The 22,718-nt window shown below is 42.1% G+C and overlaps 2 protein-coding genes and 1 long non-coding RNA gene across 3 annotated transcripts in view; all 3 read right to left on the bottom strand.

Annotated features, from left to right (window-relative positions):
• The window catches only part of DNASE2B (deoxyribonuclease 2 beta), a 33,328-nt gene extending 26,346 nt beyond the window's left edge, over nt 1–6,982 (bottom strand). Inside the window, exon 1 of the mRNA XM_061345208.1 lies at nt 6,918–6,982. Coding sequence (XP_061201192.1) covers nt 6,918–6,934 — 17 coding nt within the window. The 5' untranslated portion in view covers nt 6,935–6,982. The remainder of the gene's footprint in view (nt 1–6,917) is intronic.
• Nucleotides 574–12,736, bottom strand: SAMD13 (sterile alpha motif domain containing 13). The gene is made up of 4 exons (XM_061345207.1): nt 12,682–12,736; nt 11,176–11,260; nt 6,918–7,029; nt 574–1,738 (listed from the first exon to the last, which is right to left on the bottom strand). Exons 2-4 carry the CDS (start codon nt 11,226–11,228, stop codon nt 1,595–1,597), a joined length of 309 nt encoding a protein of 102 aa, XP_061201191.1. The 5' UTR covers nt 11,229–11,260; nt 12,682–12,736; the 3' UTR covers nt 574–1,594.
• Nucleotides 12,737–14,532: 1,796 nt separating this feature from the next.
• LOC133207871 (uncharacterized) lies at nt 14,533–15,504 on the bottom strand. The gene is made up of 2 exons (XR_009724191.1): nt 15,342–15,504; nt 14,533–14,854 (listed from the first exon to the last, which is right to left on the bottom strand). It is a non-coding gene; the product is annotated as an uncharacterized LOC133207871 (long non-coding RNA).
• Between the last annotated feature and the right edge of the window lie 7,214 nt (nt 15,505–22,718).

Here is a 22,718-nt window from a genome sequence, read left to right as displayed (position 1 = left end):
TACTTGGCAGAAAGCACCACTTTCTTTTTACCTTCTTCCTTCTCAGCTGCACCCCCTCACTATTTCCTTCCACACCATTTCCAGTTTCACCACTCTCCTGCTTATTTCCTACTTCCGGGATCCTTTGCTAAGCTTCACTGATGCAACCTCACATCCCAGCTTCTGGGGTCATCACAAAGCTTTCATGGCTTCAGAAGATGGTGAGCCCAGACATGGACAGACCATGGGCTGGCTATCTCTCAGGCATTTTAGGGCAAATCACCTTGCTGTACCAGGGCCAGCACAGCACCTCTACACCACCGATGGCTCTAGAATGTGGTAAGAAAAGCACAGATGTTACTGGTGAACTGTGACCAGGGCTTCTTCTTCAGCAGTATATAACACTAGATAAGAAAAAGCAAAAATAATTCTGTTTTAAAATATCTTGGTAGGTGGTATTAAAAGTAATCACAATAACATAGAATATTAAGTTAGTTTTGGTACCTTTTTAATGTGAAAATGGAGAAAACCAGGAGCTCCAATATACCACAACAAAGAATCAGAGAAAGTAAAAGATCTGTAAATTAAACTTGATCCAAACATAAGCAATGCTTTATTGGGATATAGCAAGCAACGTATCAAATAGGGAACTGTACGAACAGATTGAACAAGACTCTCTTTTAACAGAGATGTATGGCGATGAGACAGCTTCCTTCAGTTTTAAAACAAGTATTCAAACTGTTAAGTAAAGCATTAAAAAAAATCAACCATTACACCACCAACGACAGACAATATTAGAAATGTGCAGAATTCTACTCTTTTTACAAATTTCTGCATAATGTTAAAAAACAACTTATCATAAATTAGAAAAAGGAATAAAACAAAGCTTTTTTGTTTTGTTTTGCAAAGCAACACAAACTTTAAAGAAACAACTATACATTACATAGAACTACTATTAAAACCAGGTGAAAACAAGCTGAAAATTTAAAGGACAGCAAAAAATACACAACCCAGTTTCACCTGTTAGCAACACCTTCTGCTATTGAAGGGGTTATGTTAGTTGTATACACAGCTCTAAACATTGCAGCATACCACGAGTAAACCTTAATAAGGTCAAAATAGGACCCTCTGCAAAAAAGGGTGACTTGGCAAGTGTCAGTCCCATCCTAAAATTACAAGTAGCAATATTTTTAGTAGGTCTTTAGTATAAACCAAAACCTACATTAATTGGTTTCTCTCTCCCAAAGATGCATGTAAACTTTATTTGGGTTTGGGAGTTTTTTGGTATTTTAATTCGTGAAATCAAGAACATGTCTGGCTCAAAAATGAGATTGACATACCTCCCTTTTGTTCTGGATACAGTGATGTAGCTATTTCAACATGCTCGTTGACACTTCCTAAAAGAGAAAATCATTATGTACTATGTAAAAAATACACACCACTTCTCTCAGTTCAGACTCAGTATATAGTATATTGCCAACTCTATCCAATAGGATATATATAATAATTTGGTTTAAATTCTTAACAGATATATTTTCTCTTTACAAAGTTCCACCACATGAAACCAAATTGCTTATTTGTTGTTTGAGGCACATGACCCCAGTTAGATAATTTGCTATAAAGAGTTGTTCTTTAGATGTTGTGTCTGTAGAGGTTTAACGTGATATTCATAGATTTTCAGCGCAGGCCCCAGTTTTAATGAAAGTCCAGTCAGTACATCATTTCTTGTCATCAAGAGTAATGATTTGCCATCAATTTCCTATAAGAAGAATTAAAGAGTTTATTAAGACAAATGTACAAATCTAACAGATGAGAACAGTCATGCAACAAATGGAGGACTACTAGAGAGGATCAATGAGAAAAAAAAATAGTAGCTTTTATTTTCCTTAAACTGTGTTTATAGCTGTTAAATTCTGCTGTCAGCTTTTCAAGTGCTCACTTGTGCTGACTAAAGCATAAATACTGTGTAGTCAAGCACAAAACCCAAATAAGCTTTATTTCAAAATTCCCTCTTTGTAAATCTATTTCAAATTAATAGGTACATATGCAGATTGCCTAATTGTCGCCAGTAAGAGAAGGACACTCTCAAGAAAGCAGCTTATAAAGTGCATTCCAGGAGAGTTACCATTGGCAGCGATAGGCAAGTTTGGGCTAGTCAGTATCTGCTAATAACTTCAGATGCCTTCTTTAAAAGGCCAACCTTCCAATGTGTCCTGTGGAGAAGGAAGGAGAAGACTCCTGCAATCAGAAATTTTAGAACTACTTTTACTATTTACTATTTAGACTACTGTGGAACTCAACAGTGGGAGGGAACTTCTTTGATTGATTGTTTTGTGGGGTTTTGTTTTTTCTTCAAACCTTGGCTTTCTGACCTATTTAGATTAAAATCCTGTAGGCTTTAGGGTGTGGTTTTTTTTTTACTTCAAAACCTTGTTGCATATTTGAAAACTACCTGTAAATGATTTCTCAAAGGTCAAAATGGAAGAGAAAGAATCTACACCTTTCAACTTCCATCACTGTTTTAGACATGGAACCATTCTTTCTTTACACATCCCTACAGTTCAATCACAGTGCACTACTTAGGAAACAGGAGCAACAGCTAATGCATTGACTGGTATCTCACAACACAGCAAGACCTCCCAGGGCTGTCCTAGCCCAAAGAAGTATATAGCTTTATGGCATTCTCCTGCTATAAGGACTGAACTTGACTCTGCTGTTGCATTCTTTTTTTTTATTGAAAAAAAAACAAAAAAACAACAACAAAAAAAAACACCAAACCAAAACACCCCAAACAAAATAGCCACAACTGTTAAATTTGTTATCAAAAGCCAACAACCAGTTCAAATGCCTGCATATATTGTTGCTGTCCACGATAATATATTGCCAAAATTTTGTATTTTTATAAATATTATAAACATCACACATCAATTTGTCCCACTGCAGTATCTTAGGAATACTAACTGTTGTCTTGGAAATGTCAGAGATCCCATCCTTGATTACAACCCAACATAAAAGGAGGAAGACTTCGAGTTATTAGAGTTCAGCATGAATTTGTCCAGACTTACGTCTCTTATGATTGTAGGTACAAAATACATGGGCAAACCACAACATACTCAAAGGTCAGCTGTAAGCAGAATTTCTTTAAATGATGACTGCTGGTCCATCAGGGGAGCACAGTGTAAAAGTAGTTCCAAAAGGAAAAAGTTTCCAGTAACTTCTTACCCAATTATATCAGGTGCCTCTTTCCAGTTACTGCTGAGAATAACAGTTAAAACCAGTTTCTATCCTCTCTTTTCCATTCCATCACAATTCTTTTTGTGGGAATTTTTACTCCAGTGAGTATTTTGCTCATTGCTGTGACCTATCCTGAAGTTGCCTTTTCTGTTGTTGTTCAATGATGCTATGGAAGAAGAACTGCCTCCAAATGAAATAAATCCAGTACCTGAAACTGGAGTAACTCCAAGAACAGGAGAAAACCATTGACCCCTTTCCCTTCTTCTTCCACATGACTCTCCAGGGATTCTAGAAATGTTGGTAACTTTAAATGAATAGAAAACTGATTCTCTAAACATGTATGTGTAGAAATGAATGATATCTTTGCGTGTATTGTAAACTCTTCCACTTCTTTTTAGTTTTCCACTTAAACCTGCTTCCGTACATTTGTTAAGTCAGTCCAGTTTTTGGTACCAGGTAAGCTTTTGTATGCTTTGGTGACTTCTCCAAATTTCTTTTCTGCTACTTCTCTATTTTCTGGACTTTTTTCAGGACGCAACTTCAATGCCAGCTTTTGTTATGCCTTCTTAATGTCATCTGTAGAGGGACCCCTCTGCACAAGAGAGCTAATAGTAATTTTCCATTGTGCCAGGATGACCTCAGCAGCAATAGCATATTATATTCAGTAAATGACCAGAGGACCAGTTTTGCTTCAAATTCTCCCAGCATTCTTTCTGCTCTAAGTGACTGAGAACTGCAAGGTTTCACAGTATAGATAACATGAAAGCAGAGCAGCCAGCGTGCTCACATGCTCCTCCATGCCATGGCTCTGCTAGAAAGCAGCAGTGGACACAAGCTAGCATCAAACCCTAGCTCCCCTTCTGGTAAGGCATTGCAGTGAGGCCAGCAAACTAACACTGGGTTTCTTGGGCTTATCTGGCTATCGCAATACTAACGGCTAAAAGCCACTTGAACAACAATGAAAGTCAGGCATTGCACTAGTGTGTCTCAAGACATGGCAAACAGCGTCAGTTTTTGAGTGAGTCACAGCCCCATGGGCTCCCAGGGCTTCTAGCTTAGCCATGTACTGAGAGGCAGCAGTTATTTGAAGGTGTTCACACCCTCATCCCATATCTGCTCCGCCTTCCTCTTTGATAATCCTGTGCCTCTAACTTCTTGGCTTCTCTGATTTGCTTTCTGATGTTATGGTTGGTTTTTTTTTTTTTTTGTTACTGGGCAATATATTTCATTTGAATCTGTTTTCATCAGTGAGCTGACTTGCTGACATCAGTGAAACTCCAAGAAGGAATAATGTATAATCATCATACAATCATCACTTCTTACCAGCACTTACAACACAGTTTTAATAAAACATTCTGCAGTACTTAAAATGATTTCTCCTTCTCTTTAAAACATTGTGAGAAAAAAAAATCCAGTCTTAAAAATTCTTTGAGACACTTGCTTTGGGTGAGTCCAGATACATTCAGATTCATCAAAAGAAAGTGTGGACTCGGTTACTGTTGTGCAAAAGCTGAACATAGTAACAGATCTCATTGTTCTCAGCTATGGATGTTTTGTAAGGAAACCATTGTGCTACCCCTACTGAAGCAGACCAGTGAAAAACAATTTCCCATTGTTGTAGGTGAAACAGAATACCATTTACAACCTCATTCCCCTTCTAGTACATATTCAGGGCAGTAGCAGATCAAGTTAATTTGGGTTTCTGGGACCCAGGCAAGCTGCAGTACAAATGCACTAAAATGAAGATGGACAGAGCTTCAGCTGCATGCCTGGTAACTATACAGACTGCGGACAGCTAAGGGTTCAAAGTGAACCTGACAGCACTGGAATACCTGGAAGGCCTGGGGGATTTTGATAACAAATGCCATAAGCACACAAAGTTAGTGACTAGTATACAACATAAAAGAAACTGAACACGACCACCAGTAAGAGGTTAGGAACAGGGTTATTCCTGGAAGTGTTCCTGGTGCAGACAAGGAATGGGCTGGCAGAGCTGGCATGGAGGACCAGGTACTTGCTGCTCCTTGAGCTGCCAAGGGAACGGAGAGGGAAGGATGTGGCAATAAATTCTGCTGTAAGTGTCTGCCCCACATCTCCTGGTTGCATCCTGATGGCAGCTTTTAGCTTCCCTCTCTAAGGCTTTGCATAAAGTGAAGTTAGTAGTGGAATCACAGCCACATTTCTGCCCATGGCTACCCTACCAGAGCCCTGGCAACACATTGCTAAAAAGCAGCTTACTTCAGCTGTCCTCCTGAAGCCACTTGCCCTCACTGCAGAATACTAATAAAACCTTTACACTTTACTTCTATGCTGCTTTCCGGCAGACTGTTGCAAATTGCTTTGCTAAACCTCATGAGTTAGTCTCACATTGCTGCTGTTAGATCAGTAGTAATACTGCAGTATTATTGACAAGCCAGCTGAGGTGCAGAGGGGTTATTTGAAGAAAGTCAGAGGTACCTGCACTATAAGGAAAATAACTCCCAGAGGTTGTAGTTAAATTGCCTGTGTGTTTTTTTAAACCACATTTCCAGGGCAGTGGAGGAGACAAGGATGCTGGTATTTAGGAATGGATACACATAAAAAATTTTTTTTCCTATTTACCCATCTTCAAATTCTGAAAAAATTGTAGCACCTGCAGAAACAGCCTCTCTCTGCACCCTGCAAAAGAACTACTCAACACCAGGCTTTTGACCTGCAAGAACAAAGAGGTAAATTTAGATACTGTTATAGTCACTAATTCAAATCTCATGGGACTTTACTGTCCAGGTGCTGAAGGTTGGCATGATTAACCTGACCAACAGTAATGGCATTCCATGTTAGATTTACAGTTTCCCTACAAAGCTGCCCATAACTTGTACTAGATCAGTGCCTTGGAAGGTCAAGACATCTATTTTGATAGCTAGACACAGATGTTGTTTAAATAATTTCCTGGTAGTTGCACACAAACCTACAGACTTACCAGGGAAGGTGCTGAACCGACAATCTGGAAATGGAAGTTTCTTCTCTATGGGACAGGTGAGCTGTAGGCCAAGTAAGCCAACTTCCCTATTCCACACAGTAATACACCTTAACAGCATGCTGACAGGTGAGTTGCAAGGGGCCATATAACTATTAAAATTCTTTGCTCATCAAATCTACCAAAAGAAGCACCAGCAGTTACAAGAACCAGAAATGAAGATCCAGCCTCTTTCTCAGAAAAACATGCTGCTCCAGTGCCTAAAAAGATCATTCCCTTTTACTACCAACTTGTCCTTTCCTGTTTGCTTGCACTGTTAAGTTCAATGCAACCCAGCAGCCCCTTTGTTATCCTAGGTTTTCAAAAGCTACTTGCTTCTTAGGTGTCCCAGACTGTATAAATAGTCATAAGTGTATCTATACAATACACTAAGGAAGATGGGAATTGCCACTCACATTTTAAATAACATGATGGTGAAACTGAGTGGGTTGTACAAGAAGACTGAGGCCAAGGCAGAAAATTTGTTTAGATTCATCACTTCTCACATGACTCTCTTAGTCAAACTCCAACCCATTATTCATACCTTGTTGAACAATATTATTACTCAGAGATCATAGTCCCATGGATTTTTACCCTCCACTAATGTGGGATTTCCACTCCCATTTGACAGCATATAACGAAGTCCACGACAAAAATGTGCCATTTGAGAAAATGATGGCAGTCAATAGGTGTTTCCTAACAGATTTACCTGCTCTTGAAAAGCATTGGCTTGTTCTTCAAATCCAGCTGTTCTGAAATAATTCACAACATCGGTAACAGCCCAGTCAGCAGGATCCGGAGGTCTCCCATTCTCTACTGAACTGCAAAGTACAAATCCAGACAAGTAATCACTAAATGTGTGCAGAGTGTCTGCTTCTTCTCTGTGCACACCCCATGTACATTCCCTCCTTCCTTGTTCCTCCAGGAAAAGTAGCCTTTGACACACCTCCCCCTGCCCTGGTACAGAACAGCCACTCCCGTTCTCTTCCATTTCAAGGACCTAATGCTGGGGACAACTGAGGTACCTCTCCCTTCAGAAAAGAATAAAGTATATGAATCTTCACATCAGCCAAAAGTAATCAGTCAGGATCTTCGCAGTTCGAGAACAAAGACTATCATGACTGAGGTACCAAATACCTGCCTTTCAAGACTTACTTTCAGCTACCAAGTACTTAAACAGAATTGCAGTATGTGGATGTTATTCTTTCCCCAGATAAGACTGTACTTCCTTGTAACATGGGCAGAAACTACTGGAAAACACTTTTACCTTGCAAAACAAAACAATACCAACCAACCAGAGGCACCAATGCTTGCACTAATTGCTCAATACTGAAAATTTCCCTAAAGTGTTTTTGGACTCATCTTTGGACAAATCTATGGATTTTTTGTAAACACAGTCAGAATGAATGCCTTCTGTGCTTGACCTTAGGCAATTGCTTTCCACAGTAGCAAAACCAACCAGTCATTCATATTACTATGCTTATTCTGCATTTCTCATACTTAAACTGCCGTCACCCTATCTCAGATAACCTTTGTGCTTTTGCAAATTCTTGGTAACAAAAACAGTCAGCTTGATTGCCTTTCCTACAGCAGTTTAGGAGGATGAAGAGCAAGATGTCAAAAGAAAGGCGTTAAAGAAGTTCTTTCTCAACTAGAAGTCACAAAGTCCATGCCAGATGTTTCTGCAGCGTTCTGCATGCTTAAACATAATGCTAATGTAGAAATATTGAAAACTTATAGATCAGGACAGATGTCAGAATCCTGTCCATTTCAGGTCCTGAAGCTTAGAGGACTTTGATTTTCAACAGCACCAGCTGGAAAAGAGACACAGATTATACTCTGCTAACAGCATTTTTATGCCATTTTTCAGATTTTTCTTTCCCAGCTGTCACCACATCTGTCTTGACTAGATTTGTGTCTTTCAGCAAAATAACTGAGGGAATCAAAAGCCAACCATTTTTCTAACCAGCCATGAAAAGAAGTTAACAGAATCACAAAAAATACTCCCATCACTATTTCTACAACAACCCAATTTCTACAACTAGCTCAGCCCTGGGAAGGAGGACTCATGAACACACTGATCTTTGTTTCTCTCCTAACTTTTGGAATGTACCTGTCAACATGTCAACAAAATTCTGGTCCTAGGGACTCGCACTGCAACCTCAACATCACACTGAATGCTGCACTTTGCTTTCTAAAAGCAGTTTCTTTCACTTATCACATGGAATATATACAAATCTCAGAGCAATGAGCAAAGGGCCAGAGTTTCTTACTTCTGCTCATCAAGTAATGACTGACTTCATGAATTGCTTCACTGATTGTGATTACACAAAGAGGCAATACTCAGCAAAATTGAAAATGAGAGTATGCAGCCTTATCAGAACTGCACTTCGTTTTTTTATCAAAGAATGCCTTTCAATTAAGATTTTTGGTGTTGTACACATTCTGAGGCTTAAGAAGTAAAACGTGAAAAGCACCAGAGAAAACCTATACGTATTTGTAAAGGCAGCATTTGAAGTATTATATTTAAATCTTTGTATTTTCCCCTAGACTATCACTTTCAATGACTCATCTTCTACTTAAAATTAAAAATAAACAAACAAAACCCCAACTCCCCGGTATTTAAAAAGTAAAACCAACAATGTAATAAATCCTAAAAGATACTTAATTTAATTCTTCCTAAATAGCAAATAAAATATTCAACCTGTAAAAATACCTCCTAATTGTATTTTGCTTGCTTCCTGAAACACTCTAATTTCCAGCTAAATATGGTCTCAAACCCTGCTTCCCACAATTTCGTATTTCAGCCCACATATGCTAGTTCTTCATATAGCTCTTCTTTTACCGTTATGGAACTACAGCTTGGTCCAGCCCCATTCCAGGCTCAACTGCAATGACTTCAGGGGCTCTACCTTAGTCATTAACTAATCACAGAAAATAACTGCAAGCTCCCGCTTCAAGGAATAGCATCATGCTGGATCTCAAGTGGAGCCAATTTCCACAGCTACAGCTGCAGAAAACTCAAAGGCATGTGGCAGACTGTTGGAGACTGGATTTTATTTAACCCATCTACCCACACAGATGCCCATTTGGCTTCTAGACTTTGTCTCCTCTTTGCCCTGCTGTTGCACGTGGCTCTATTCTTTAGACAAGAAGAGGGAATACATAACAGCCATGGCATAGCCATACACCGGTTTATGCCAGACATTCTGGATGCTGTATTGTCTTAAGAGGACTGGCATTTTAGGCTTTGTAACAAGATACTAGATGCACTGGCAATGAATAAAGATGCGGCTTGACTGCTTTTCACCACTGTCCCTGTGCTTTATTGCCATCATGTGGCAGAAGCAGCAAGGCTTGCAAGGGTATAGCTGTGAACAAAAAGGTTTTAGCCAAGCTATTTATAAGCACCTCAAGAAAGTGCCAAGTACTTCCTTTGTAGATACATGCACATACAATGTTCATTTAGAAAACACAGCTCCTGATCAGTGTAAATATAAACCCCATCTAAAAAGCCAACTTTACCAGCAGTAGTTGAGCCCTTGTCACCTAAGACTCAGGGGGAAATAATTAAATGCAAACTTTCCTTGCCCTGACTGCCTCCTTTCTTCTCCCACCATAGAGTCCTCATTGTAGCAGCAAGACTGCCAACTGAAGGTGGCTTCTGAAGGACACACACATGATACAACTTATTCATAGTCACTGAATAGGAAAATGCATTTTATGTCGTTGTGGTGTAAGCAATGTCTCAAGAGAAGGGGGAGCATGCCAGTCTTAATGGCTGCCATCAGATCTTTTGATGCTGTGTCATAATCAAGTGTTTTACCAGCATCTTGAAGTGATGATGGTGATTATTACTACTACTACTCTAGTGCCTGGAAGCCAAAGCATTGTCAAGTTTTCTTGGAAGGCTTGTGGAAAAGAGATCTGAAGGAGAAGAATGAAGTGCAGCTTTGCAGAAGTGCTGCTGTTTGAGAAGACAGACTAAGAACTCACTCCAGTACCTTTCTTTGTGGTTTGGGTTTTTTGGTTTGTTGTTTTCTTTTTAGTATTTTGTTTTGGTTTTGCTTGGGTTTTGTTTCTCTGTGGGGTTTTTGTGTTTTGGTTGGTTTGGTTGTTTGGTGTTTTTTTATGGGGGGGGTGTGTTTGTGGGTTTTCTTTAAATATATCCATATATGCATATATCTACCTTACTTACCACAGCTTCTATAACTTTAAAGCAGCAAGGCCAAATTTTTAAACACAGAACTCCACTTCTCAGATCATAGCATCACTCAGAATTGAGAACTGCCAGCCCTGATTTAAGAATTGCTGACCTCTGTGGATATAGAAATGCCTCCAGAATAGGTCATACCCCTTAGCCTGCAGTCTACCATGCTAAAGGAAAATCATAGAGCAGTGCACGCCATGTCTATGCTTTATTCTCACCCTAGATCTGAAGTAAAAGCCCAGTTTAGGTCTTCTCCAGTGAACAGCTTAAAATACATCTTCCAGAAGAGAACTGACACCAAAGACACATGCTGCTGCTACTACTTCTCAGCAATGCTGGGCAGTCAGCAGAGAAGGGCATATGTCTGAATGAGACAGAGAGTAGACTTCCACATAGGCCACACCCCTCCCGCAAGAACTGCCTCTACAGAAGCCACTAGCAGACAGGTGAGCAGATGTAGAATACTGGTTACTGGGGTACCACTTGTTTTAGACTCTGATTGAGAGGAGAAATCAGAGGAAAAAGGCACCCCAACTTAAGTTACTAGGTTCTACATCTCCCCGTTCAACATATCACATAGATTCAGTTCCCAAGGCACTTCCATTTTGAAGCTGAAATACAACAAATGTAATTGAGAACAGGCAAGGTTTGAAGCAAGCAAAGATGGAGGTGCCCATCACTGCCAGTCATGTTAGGTCAAATTACAATCAAAATCCATGTGCTGTTTAAATAAACTAAACACTATGGATTCACTTACTTTTTGACATCCAGAGAGCCATTTTCCTTGTTTTCCATGTCAACAGTTAGCATGGGGAGGATAGAAGTTTCTTTTACTTCAGCAACTGATCAACAAGGGGAGAAAAAGTTGTGCTTAATTATTGGTAGTATGAAAAGAGCAACATAATGTAACAGAAACAAGCATTCTACCAGGACACAACCACGTTTCCACTTGAGAGCACAGGTGCTGTCAAAAGACTGTTCTCCTCAGAAGCCTGTCAAGGCTGATAATAGCTAATGAACTAGGAAATGCTGACCTGTGCTTCAAACACAAGAAATATTTCACACCTGAAAAATCAACGCAGGTAATGTTACATTTGATCCTTCCTGAAACTGGTAAAAATTTTATCAAACTATATATCCATATGCGTAGAGCGACGTGCAATATATAGCTAGATATCCAGGGAGCTTATTATGCCTTCAGTCATCCTGCTATACAGAGGATCCAAACAGATGTATGATCTTATCCCTAGTGAGGATAAGATGTAAGGTTTTGAAATTCATAGCCTTGTCCTACAAATAGGGAATCCAGGATACAGATCAGCACAAAGCGACTTATACCCATTTCACACATAAGGTGAGTTTAGAATTGAGTGCCAAACTCCTGAGCCCTGAAATCTATATCTTATCCATAAGACCATCCTTCCTTCACTAGCACAGTGTCTTCTACAGGTGCCATACACTGGAGTCTGAAAAGGAAAGGAGTATACGAAGGACACAGGAGAAAATCCAGTTTGTTTCCCTCCTTGCAGCATGCTGGAATACTTTAGCTACACAGCTTTTTCTACCACTCCACAGAACATGCAGAAATGACCGAAGCCTTTTCTTTCTGTTCTCAAGTAAGCCATTTCTATTTCAGAAGGCACCAAAGAACTGACCAAGGTCTCAGGATGCTCTTGCTGTAGCATTAATGGATGCCAGTGAAATGTTACAGAGCTCTGGGACATACAGAATAGGAAATCATGCTCTTCAACTAAAACTTTGCAAAACCAGAAAGTAGCAATTAATACTGCTGTTAACAAAAAAAAAAAATTAAAAAAGACCCTTTATTACACAGCTAGCAGCACGCAAAGTACCAACAAAACACTAACAAACTAATAGGAAAGATGCTTCTTCCTGCCCCGGTGACTAAATAACGCATTCCCTCGAAACACTTCTTGGTTCACCTGAAGTGCCTGCAAAATGACAACCGCACCAGTCCGCCTGCGGGAGGTCCACTCACCCCGGCCGCGCAGGACCTGCGGCCACGCCGGGCTCGGGGCACGGCACCTCCCGCGGAGGGTGCCCGCGGCCACCGGGGGGCTCCTGGGGCTCTCCCCTTCCCCCGCGGCGGGAGGAGCCAGCTCCTCTGGGGCTGTGTGGCACGCGTTCACCATTTTACAAGCATCTCCGAGACCGTTCGCTAGGCACCACTGCACCACATTGTCAATTTTTGGCTGGGGGGGGGGGGGTGAGGGGTGGGGGGAAGTAAGACAGAAAAACCTACCTACGAGCAACTAAACCAAAGCATTGCTACGGGCTGCTCCGGAGCCCGCGGCTCCCGCCCCCCCCGCCGGCAGCGGGGCGCTCTGAGGCGGCTCAGTTTGACACCGGGCAGCAGCCCCGCCTGGCGCCCGGCCCGCCTGACGTGCCCGCCACACGCGGCCCGCACCAACCGCCGCCCGCGTCATGGCGCCCGTTTTAAAGGCGCAGCACTGCGCCGCCTCCCCAGCTCCCCACGTTCAGCCCGGGGCCCGCGGGGTCTCCCCGCTCGCCGCCCTGCAGCAGCTCCCTTCCTCGCAGGCGTCCGCTTCGCGGAGGGTATCCCGAGGAGTCTGATGGAATGGGAGCAGCGACCGACCCCTCCGGGGAGCGGCTTCCCTCCAGCAGCACTTACCTGCGGGGCAGCCGGGGGCAGGGCGGAGGCTGGCTGCTGGCACGGGCGGCTGCAGGGCCGGAGAGAAGCGCTCAGTGCCAGATTCATGACCTGAGTTTCTTGGGACCTCATTGTAAACATTTCTACTCCTCCTACCGAGTGGGGTGTGTGAAGTAATGGTACGAGTGGGGAAAAAGGGAAAAAATCCGCAGACGTTCTTTGAAAGATACAGTACTGAGCTGAAGAAATTTAGACAAGGTGAGAAATGGGAACAACCATATCTCGGGAAAAAAATTATAAAGTTACGTAAAATTCGTTTCTAGGACAAGTTCGTCAACTTGGAGGTGGCTATCAGACACTTGGCTTTCTCTGGAACTGGAGCATCAGCAGGGGCCAGGTGACAGGAAAGGGGACCAACGAAGGGCAGCACTGGGGGAAAACGGGAGATAGAGACAGCGATTCCTAGGGACAGCTACACCTCGTACTCACATAAACGTCGTATCTTATTTCACAAGGAGACCCACAGATACCCACGGGATTTGCTGTGCAGTGAGGTACAATTCAAAGTGCACACAAACAGTCGACCAAGTCTGGTCCACTGGCAATCAGGTCTCACCCACAAAGGTTAATACAAATGTTGGCACATTCCTCCAACAACTGCACGTTTTTTATTACACTATTTTGTAACTTCTTCTCCCAGACTTTCCTTGATTCAGGCTCTTTTCTAATGGCATAGAAGCGTTACATGGATGACACGCTGTCAGCAGTAGGAAAATAAGGCAAGTAATACCAATGAACCCACCCTGCCTTCCACACACATGAGCTTTGCAGACCCCCTCCACACCAGGGCTGCGTCCCAACCACAACTCAGAAGCTGTGACCTTCTGACCATCCTTAACAGCCTGGGTTAGTACAAAATTGGGGATGTCTTACTTGCAGAATTTCCCTCTGAGTCAAAAGACTCAAACTACACCCTTGCAGTTCACCAAGAGGCAATAGGACATTACAAGCTACCTGGGGATTCATATGGAATGAGCTGGTGACTTCAGCCGATTTCTGCAGAGCAAGTTACGGCACCATGCTGCAAGTGCCCCAGCTGGCACCCACAGACAGAGCAGCAGGGTGGGCACAGGGCTGGCACAGGCACCCTGCATCTGTCTCACACACAGAAGCAGCTGAGTGCATCCTGGCTGCACACATCGGCAGAGATCTGAGTCAAGTAACTGCTAACCAGACACAGTTACAAGCACTAAAATCACAGGAAAAGCTCATTTTCATGCAAAGGACAATAAATGTGACTTCCACAACCATTTCATTTTGCCTGACTTACATGCTGCCAAATAAATAACCGAAGTTTGCAAAACTTATGCAAATAATGAGACTCAAGCATTGAGAACAGAGAGCAGGAGTCCTCCTCTCTGCTTTTGGATTTAAATAAATTCAGATGAACAAGTTAAATAGTGTGTTAAACATACTGCACCCTAAAGAAAACCCTCTTTACTTCACATCCCAAAGTGTGCTGTAGAACATACCGTATTTGTGTTGGACAAGTAAGAATTCTTTTTCGTCTCTCAAGAAATAAGCATTCTAAATGAAGCCATGATGAGTTTTCTGCATCAGCTGGTTTCTAACTTGGTAATGAACTGACATTTGAGGATACAAATATAAACCAGCTATTTTACTCACGCTCTCCCCTTCCCTTCCATCATGTTCTTCAATTAATCCTTGGAGTATCTGAAGTGAGGCTCACACAGTGTGTGCATTCTGGCTAAAAGACCTTGAACAGCAGAGAGAGGAAAACAGGCTGTGGAAAAATTCAATGTGGATATGATCAGTAGTTTGTATTTTCATTCATTGGGGTAAGGTAATTTAATTAAAAGGAGATGACGCCTGAAGGGAAACAAAGCAGGAAAGTGAATTAGACTTTTGTTTGACTATTTGCATCCCACTTCTAGCAAAAAAAAAAAACAGTTCCAGGCCATGTAGGGAACGAAGCGAGGCCATTGTTGACTAAGGGGTGAACTCCACGTGTTTCTGAGCTTCTGCTGTTACACAAGGAGAAATGCGCAGAAATAAGTGTAGATACTGGACACTGATGACCCTGGGGGTTGGGTATTGGAAAATACCAGTTTTCCACTGAAAAATATTATATTTTTTGTCCCTGGAAGTGACAGCAACACATGGAAGACAAAATGCATTGCACGTGTAGCTAAGGAGAGCGTAGTACCCTGTTAACTGTGCAGCAGGTACCCAATTTCAGCTCCCCCAGAGCAAAATAAAGCCCTTTAAACCTTTCTTGTTCCAACAGCCTGGGTAAAATCATGGCTAAACGATAGATCAAGCGGAGCATGGAAACAACAAAGGGCTTGTGTGGTTTCACATTAAGGGAAGCGAGGAAAGCTCCTCTTCATAAACTAGGCTTATGCGGAGCAGAACGGATTACATCCGTGTGTAAAACACCTATTTCTCTTGTCAGTGACGACCGTCCCAATGCCAGGCAGACGGCTGTTGGGGACAGGCCGCACACGCGACGCCCGCCTTGGGCGCGAGGCGGCAGTAACGGCTGGCGGTCCAGCCAGTGCCCGCGCACCGCGCAGCCAATCGCCGCCGGCCGCGCGGCCTGCCGGGAGCTGAAGTCTCTGAGGGGCCGCCCGGCTGAGCTCCTTCCCCCGGGCGCAGCACCCGTGGTGTGGAGCCTGGGACGGGGCTGTCACAGCACCAGCTGCCCCGCTGACTGAGCGATAGCGCTGGAAGGCGATAATGCTTTTCCTCGGGATGCTCAGGAAGACACTTCGGGGCTGGCAGTGATCATTTGTGGTTCCTGGCTGCCAGATTGGAAATGCTGCTTACTGCGAGGAAGAAAGTGAACCAGAGAGGCAAAATGCTGAGAGATTTCACCCAAACGTGATTAGTGACCAAAAATCATCAACCCCTCTTAATGTAACACTGGGGCCAGAGGAAACAAACATGGCACAGGCTGGTTTTAAGTAATTCTTGTCACAGATGTGGAAGCGACACAACTTCAAGATGACAGCTTGCTACTCAAACTGAATTAATTTATAGCTATTTCCAGTCTAAAAATCCCTTTTGCATTGTTTCCTTCCTAGCAATACAGGAGGGGACCTTCCAGGCTGCAGAGTTTGATCTCCTGCCACTTCACACAAACCCTCACATAACCACATCTGCATCTAGCGCTGGTTCTGAACTCATAAGGAATCTCATCCCAATCTGCCAAGCAGAAAGTCTGTGTCAAGCTCCCATTTACTGGTGGTTATGAACTTTCAATTTACAACTTCAAAAATACATGACCAGTTTAGACCTATTTGTTCCTGTAGTAATATTAATTTAATAATTGACTTCTCAATTTCTGTAGTATTTACTTGCTTATATAGACTCAGTTGTCTGAATGGCCGTAGCCCTTTTAGACCCTCACTGTAATAATCTCTGCGTGTTCTGAGCTTGTTCCTCTTTCCTCTTTGTGTACATTTGCCTCCCAGGTGCAGACATTTGGGGCTGCACTGCGAGGTGCAGTAGGGTCTCAGCAATAACTTCTACCTTCCCTGTCTGCTCTGAAGAGCCCCTAGCTCCACACTACACTTATGGAGTCTTTTCCAGAGTCCCTGTCAATTACTGTACACCCAGAAAGAGGCAAAGTCCCTGTTAGTGGTCCAGGTTGCACCTTTCCAACACTTTTCTCTCAGAAAACTCTCTTTCCTTAGTTAAGGTCTTTTTCACTCCAGTCCATATTCTTTCAAGGTTGCCTCTTACCTTGCTCCACAGTGTCAACAGTGTAATACCCATTGTCCTGCTCTCCCTTCCCTGCTTTGGCACTGGACAGAGGAATGAGGGACAGTTCCTAGCAGGGTACTTCAGTTTGCACGCAGAGTCCAGCAATGAAGCACCTCTCTTCAATTCCTGCCTTGGCCAGGAAGGTCGTTAAAAAGCTATGCTGTGTCTGACCTGCCAGGGTTTTCTGCAAGGCAGAGCATTGTCATGTTGCTCTGAAGTGCTGCATAAAGCCTGGACAAAAGGCCAAAGATGGCATTGGTGTAAAGCAAGTCTGGAGAGAGGAAAGGCAGAAAACCCTTGGCAAGGGCACAGCAGAGTGACTTGTACCAACCCAGCATTCACTTCTGAGGCAATTAAGTTGAAGTGTGTGTTTAAATACTAGGTCAGAGCACAAGAGCCATTCAGCCTGGATTTGTACTCCACATGGTAACTTGGGTACACCCTCACAGGTTAAAATGGAGGCCCACAGATGGGCAGGAAGTTTTGTGAAAGCGCTGTTTCAGGATCGGTGCATGGGTTAACAGCTCTGCAGGTGCACAGTGCCGCATCAGCAGCCCAGCTCCCTGCATGCCTGGCGGGGAGGAGCGCTGCTCTGCCTCGCTGACAAGGCAGTAATTAACGGGATGGCAAAGCCCCTCTGTTCTGTTCTGACGGGGACTCCATTAAACCTTTGCTTTAGTATGCTGAGGTCCTTTTTACACAACAAGCATTATCCACCAACCCCCCCCCCCCCCTTTTTTTTTGTAATCTCATGAATTTCCAATAGGGTGACTAGAGTTACACCCTCTTCACACCAGGCTGAAAATGAATGTGTTCAGCAGCTGACTGCAATGCAAGTCCAGTGGCACCTTCCTGCTTTTGCTTCCTGTTTTCCAAGACTGAATTGCTGAAGTAAATCTCCCTGCATGTGAATTATATCCACTTCACTGAGAATTTCCTGCCCTACTTATTTTGTTGTGCTCCTTCTTATCCTGGTAGTAGCTCATATTTAATAAAGCTACTGTCCAGACTTAAACCCTTGTTATTTTAAGGCTTATACTTTACATGAAAAAAAACATGCAAACCACAACTCATTCTGCTCATACTAGCAGTAGTACCTGCCACATATTTGCTTAGCTTGTGATAACGTAGCAAGAAGCTTATGAAAATTATTCACATGAAATACCAACATTGTAAAACAACCCAGCCTAATAAAAATGTTTTATATAAATATGGCTCAGACATTTCAGTGAAACAGCTGTTAAATCTATGGAAAATCTTAAAGGCAGCGCTTTGGTTGTATGAAGTGAAGCAAAGGAAAAAAGCACAATATGCTGATGCTTGCTAGGTTTTCCCCACTTTGCTGGGAAGCTTTCTTCTCACCAGGAAATCACCTACCTCCCCATCAAGAGGTTTTCTTAGAAGCCAAGACTGCAAATATGCAGGTCCATGTATCCACTCAAGAAAAGAGAGGCAGAGGCTTAGACACAAACCCACCTTGGTATCAGGAGTCCAGTCGAACCCAGTCTGTTCCTTCATGGTTTTCTTCTGAATAAATATTCTGGGCATGCACAGAGATCTATGCCACACCTGGATGTGGCAAACTCTTGAAGGGTCTCCACCTTTGCTAACCACAGCCATTTGGGGAATGATGGTATTTCAGAGATGCACAGGCGGACCATTCAGTGAGTTTCTAGGGCTGTGAGGTTTTTCCACCAGATACCCAGTAGGCAGGCGGTTAGCCAGTGGCAGGCAGTTTTAGCCTGCTTCAGAAACATCCAGATTTCTAAAATCTGTAAAGTAACTTCTAAGATTCATAAAGCACACGTGTCCTGGTAAATACTGTCATCTTCCTTAAATGTTACAGTTCTAGTCAAACTGCCAGATAGCAGGTGTGGAAGACCAGAATGTGGCATTTCTTCCATGGAGGGTGCTGCTCCTCAGCCCACTGAAAGCACCACAGGCTCAGAGAAGGGTGTTTTCAGCAGCTCTCAGTCACTGTGCCAGTGTGGATCTTATGAGCTCTCTATCTGCTTGTAGGCACTGAACTACAAGAAAGCCAAAAGGAATCATGGCAACCCTGTGCTTTTTATGTAAATATGAAAGATCAAAGGACACGCATGTTGTTTGGCAAGTGGTTGCCAAAACTGCCAGTGACTGCAAGAAAGGACCCAATGTTGCAGCAGGGGAAGTGTTCCAGACACACATTAGATGGCCCTGTTTCCCCTCTCTACTCTCTCCTTTGATATAACCAGATGCTCACACATGTCAGGCACGACAGACATTTGAAAGTTGTGCATTAAGGTTGTAACAGTTAAATTGACCTCTTAAGAATTTGATCAGCTCTAAATTGGTTGATGAGGCTCAAGAGAGACCGGAGGTGCTCTCAAGAACACACTGGCTGTAACTTCATCATCTCTTGACTGCTCTGGTGGTCACATAATTCAGGAAAATGGATTTTGCCTGTAAACATTGTAGCTTCAATTAGTAGAGCTATATCCAATTCTAAAAAATGTATATTCTCTCTACTGTAAATACTGTATATTCAATGAACCAGCTTAAAAGCATTTTCAATTTTTTCTCTTTTTTCTTTTTTTTTTTGTGTCAGTCTTTGGTTAAAAGCAGCGTATTTCTGAACTTTCAACTGCATGTAATACAGAAATGTGACTGTGTGCTATTAAACAACTCCACTGATTCTTGCCTCTCATGAAAACAGGATTTATCAGTGAGATATTTTAGTGAAATTTTCATACAGCACATGCAACAATATATAATGAAAACAATGCTTTTGTTCAATTTAGTGTCAAAGCCTTGTCTTTGCTGATACGAAAATCAGTAGAGAAATACTGCAAGTATTTAAATATTGCAAGGATTAAAGGCAAAATCTACTAATACATAAAGAACAAATACTCGTGGTTGGTGTTGCATGTATTATCTGACAGATTATGTGGCCACTACAGTCAGAATTTCTCATTCCCTACTGCTCTTAAATATTTATTTTCCACCCCTCTTGTTCTTACCGTGCTCTGGAGCCGACATTTCTTTCACGCACTGTTCTATGTCATATAAATATGCCATCTACTGGCAAACGAATGCAACGAGAGCTTTTTGTTCTAGAGAAGCTAAGGGAAGGTGGAATCGTGATTCATCTCATTTTATAGGTTTTTGTAGTAATCTGGAACATTAAAAACAAAAAAGAAAAATCAAGAAAAGTCAGAGTTGAGTTCTGTTAGTAAGTAGCTGCAGAATTAAGACCAGTTTAATAACTTCAGACATAATACTAGGAATGCTCTAAAGCATAGCTTGGGGTTGTATAAATCCCGAGTAAAATGAAAAATATATATTGAAACTTTAAGGGGCTATTTTCCCTACAGCATTCACTGCAATACTTCTATTGGCAGGAAATGTACCTTGCAGCCAACCCAGACCTGGTCTGAAATTCTCTTCCAGAATGAATGAGCTATGGGGACTTTCGTAACAGGAGGTGCCTGCCTGATGCGGGTGTCCTCCTGAAGCCAAGTCCCTGCATCATGTCCTAAGCTACAGAGCATATAACATCTATAAAAGCAGAACCACACTCCTGACAAACTAACATGCTAACATTACCAAACTCTTATCACTGCATTGTACACATTATGTCACGTTACCGATTCTGCCACCAGGATCTTGTTTCTTGTACATTATGTTTTTACTAAAGCTTCATGCTCAGCTCCTCTCTTAGCTTTTCCACTGGTAAGCAAGCCTGCCAGATGCATAGTTCCTCATATATATGGTAAGAGAATAATGTTAATAATCCCTGGGTACTAAAAACTCTTGGCATTTATGAAATAACTGAATATCGATTGCTTAACCTCAATTAACACACCTGTGAGTGCATTACATTGTTTTACTCACCCAAGATGTTACCTATCATTAATGAAGTCCTAATGCCTAGATCCCCACTTTATGCAAACATTAAACAGAAAGATGGAAGAAACTGAAAGGACATCCATTTTGTTGACCTGTTACTTAGATATCCAACTGTATACACAAAGTAACAACGCAGATACACAGTAAAGAACAATACTTCTAGTGGAAGACAGTTGTTGTGATAGTGCTCCATAGACTAAAGCATTGATATACCACTAAATGCAAATGAAAAGGTGTTGGATTGGATTAGGCTGGGGTTTTTTTGCTTTCTTTGCGTTTTTTTTTTTTTTGTTAAATATTTTTAATCAAATTATCTTGGTGAAGAATTTCAGGAAGTTAATCAAGCCTTTCCAGCACTCCACTTTTCATTGCCCTAATGACTGGTATTTTTTCTTGGAATTGACTGGACAGATTTGAACATACCACACTACACACCAGACTGCTGAGACCTTGCTCCATGTGTGTTAATATACCTAAAGTGTGTCCAATCTTCTACTGCATCTTGGAAGCAAAGGCAGAGGAATAGGTCTATAATCTCTACCCCCCAGGAAAGGAAAACATTTTTTACTGTGGTTGTGTATATGTGGGAACAGATCACTGACCTATGTCCTCAAATTCCTTCCACCTAGAACTCTGCATCCTAAAGAGCTTCTGTGCTGCCACCATGCCCACACATAAGCAAACTACTTTCTCTACCTCAGCCTTGTCGATGACCTCTCACCCTCAGATAAACTGCTTCTCAACACAGCAGAATTTGCAACTAGATGCTAGATTGCTACTGTGTGATCTCTCAAAATCTGAATCTTGTACGCTGAACCCCAAGAAGGAATGTGCAAGTTTGTCTCTTTCTTACACACTTCACTGCCCATCAGGTAATGCAAATGAACACCACAAATACGTTGCTTTTAAAATTTTAAGAAAAAAGCCACATAAACACAATTTTTTGATATACATTTCTGCAAAAACATTTGTATTTGACTCTCTGAGGGAGGGAACAGGACAACCAGATCAAGGATTCTGAAGGAAATTTTACTGGCTTTGAAATAGACCACTGGGAGCTCATGAGCCAGTGACTTCATGGAAGCCTTGAGCTGCTGCTATCCCACTGAGGTAGGAATCTATCACAGTAGTAAATTATAAGAATAAATTACATTGTCAATATATGCAAGTTCCTTCGGGGAGGCACCCCTTTTTTGTAATACACACCTCCAACCCAACAACAAAAGGTTAAAATGGCACTAGACTTCAGATCTAATTCAAATCTTTATTCATTATCAAATTGTAAAGGGAAGTTATCTTGAGATGCCCATCTCATACTTCTAAAAAAATGCAACAATTTACATATTTCCTGTGTAGTAAGATGACAAATATTTACTACCTATATGACATTTAAACATCCTTATGGAGCTCTAACCCTTTTACTGCAAGTGATCACTGTCCAACCTGACCTCACTCATTTTATCCCTCCCTCAGAGTCTCAGATCAGTTGATTCCTCCAGCTCTTGAGTAAAAACATTCTTAAAACGTGTGCCAAGACCCACACTTGTAAAACTATGGTGGTCATAAAACGTTTTGTCATACACATCCAGATCAGCTACACACACCCCACCTGGAGGATGGAATTGTCTTTCTACCAGTTTCTTATGGAACAGTTCTCAAATTCTTATCTGGGATAACTCCTCCTTACATGCGGCAAAGAACAGCAACAGATTTGAACGACACCTTCAAATCTGCTGCTTGACATGCCGTGTTTGCATGGGAGCTGTAGTAAAAGCAGAAGACAACCTTTTTACAGTTTCTTAGTCCAGCTTTAGAAAAAGTACAAAGGTCTTTAAAATGTAATACAGCATTTGTACCACGAAACCATGAAGAACACAAAACCACAGTCTGTAGTCATACGTATAGCAGCAGAGGCAAAGAGGCCGAAGCTCCGCTCCAAAAGCGGGAAGAGGAGGAGCTGCCTTACAGAGAGCAGGTACCAGAGCCTCTCT

This window comes from Neopsephotus bourkii, unplaced genomic scaffold, assembly GCF_033783945.1.
Source record: "Neopsephotus bourkii isolate Nb327-2 ecotype Australia unplaced genomic scaffold, CSIRO-AGI_Nbou_v1 NB_234, whole genome shotgun sequence".
NCBI lineage: Eukaryota > Metazoa > Chordata > Aves > Psittaciformes > Psittacidae > Neopsephotus > Neopsephotus bourkii.
This window is presented reverse-complemented; position numbering and strand designations above follow the sequence as displayed.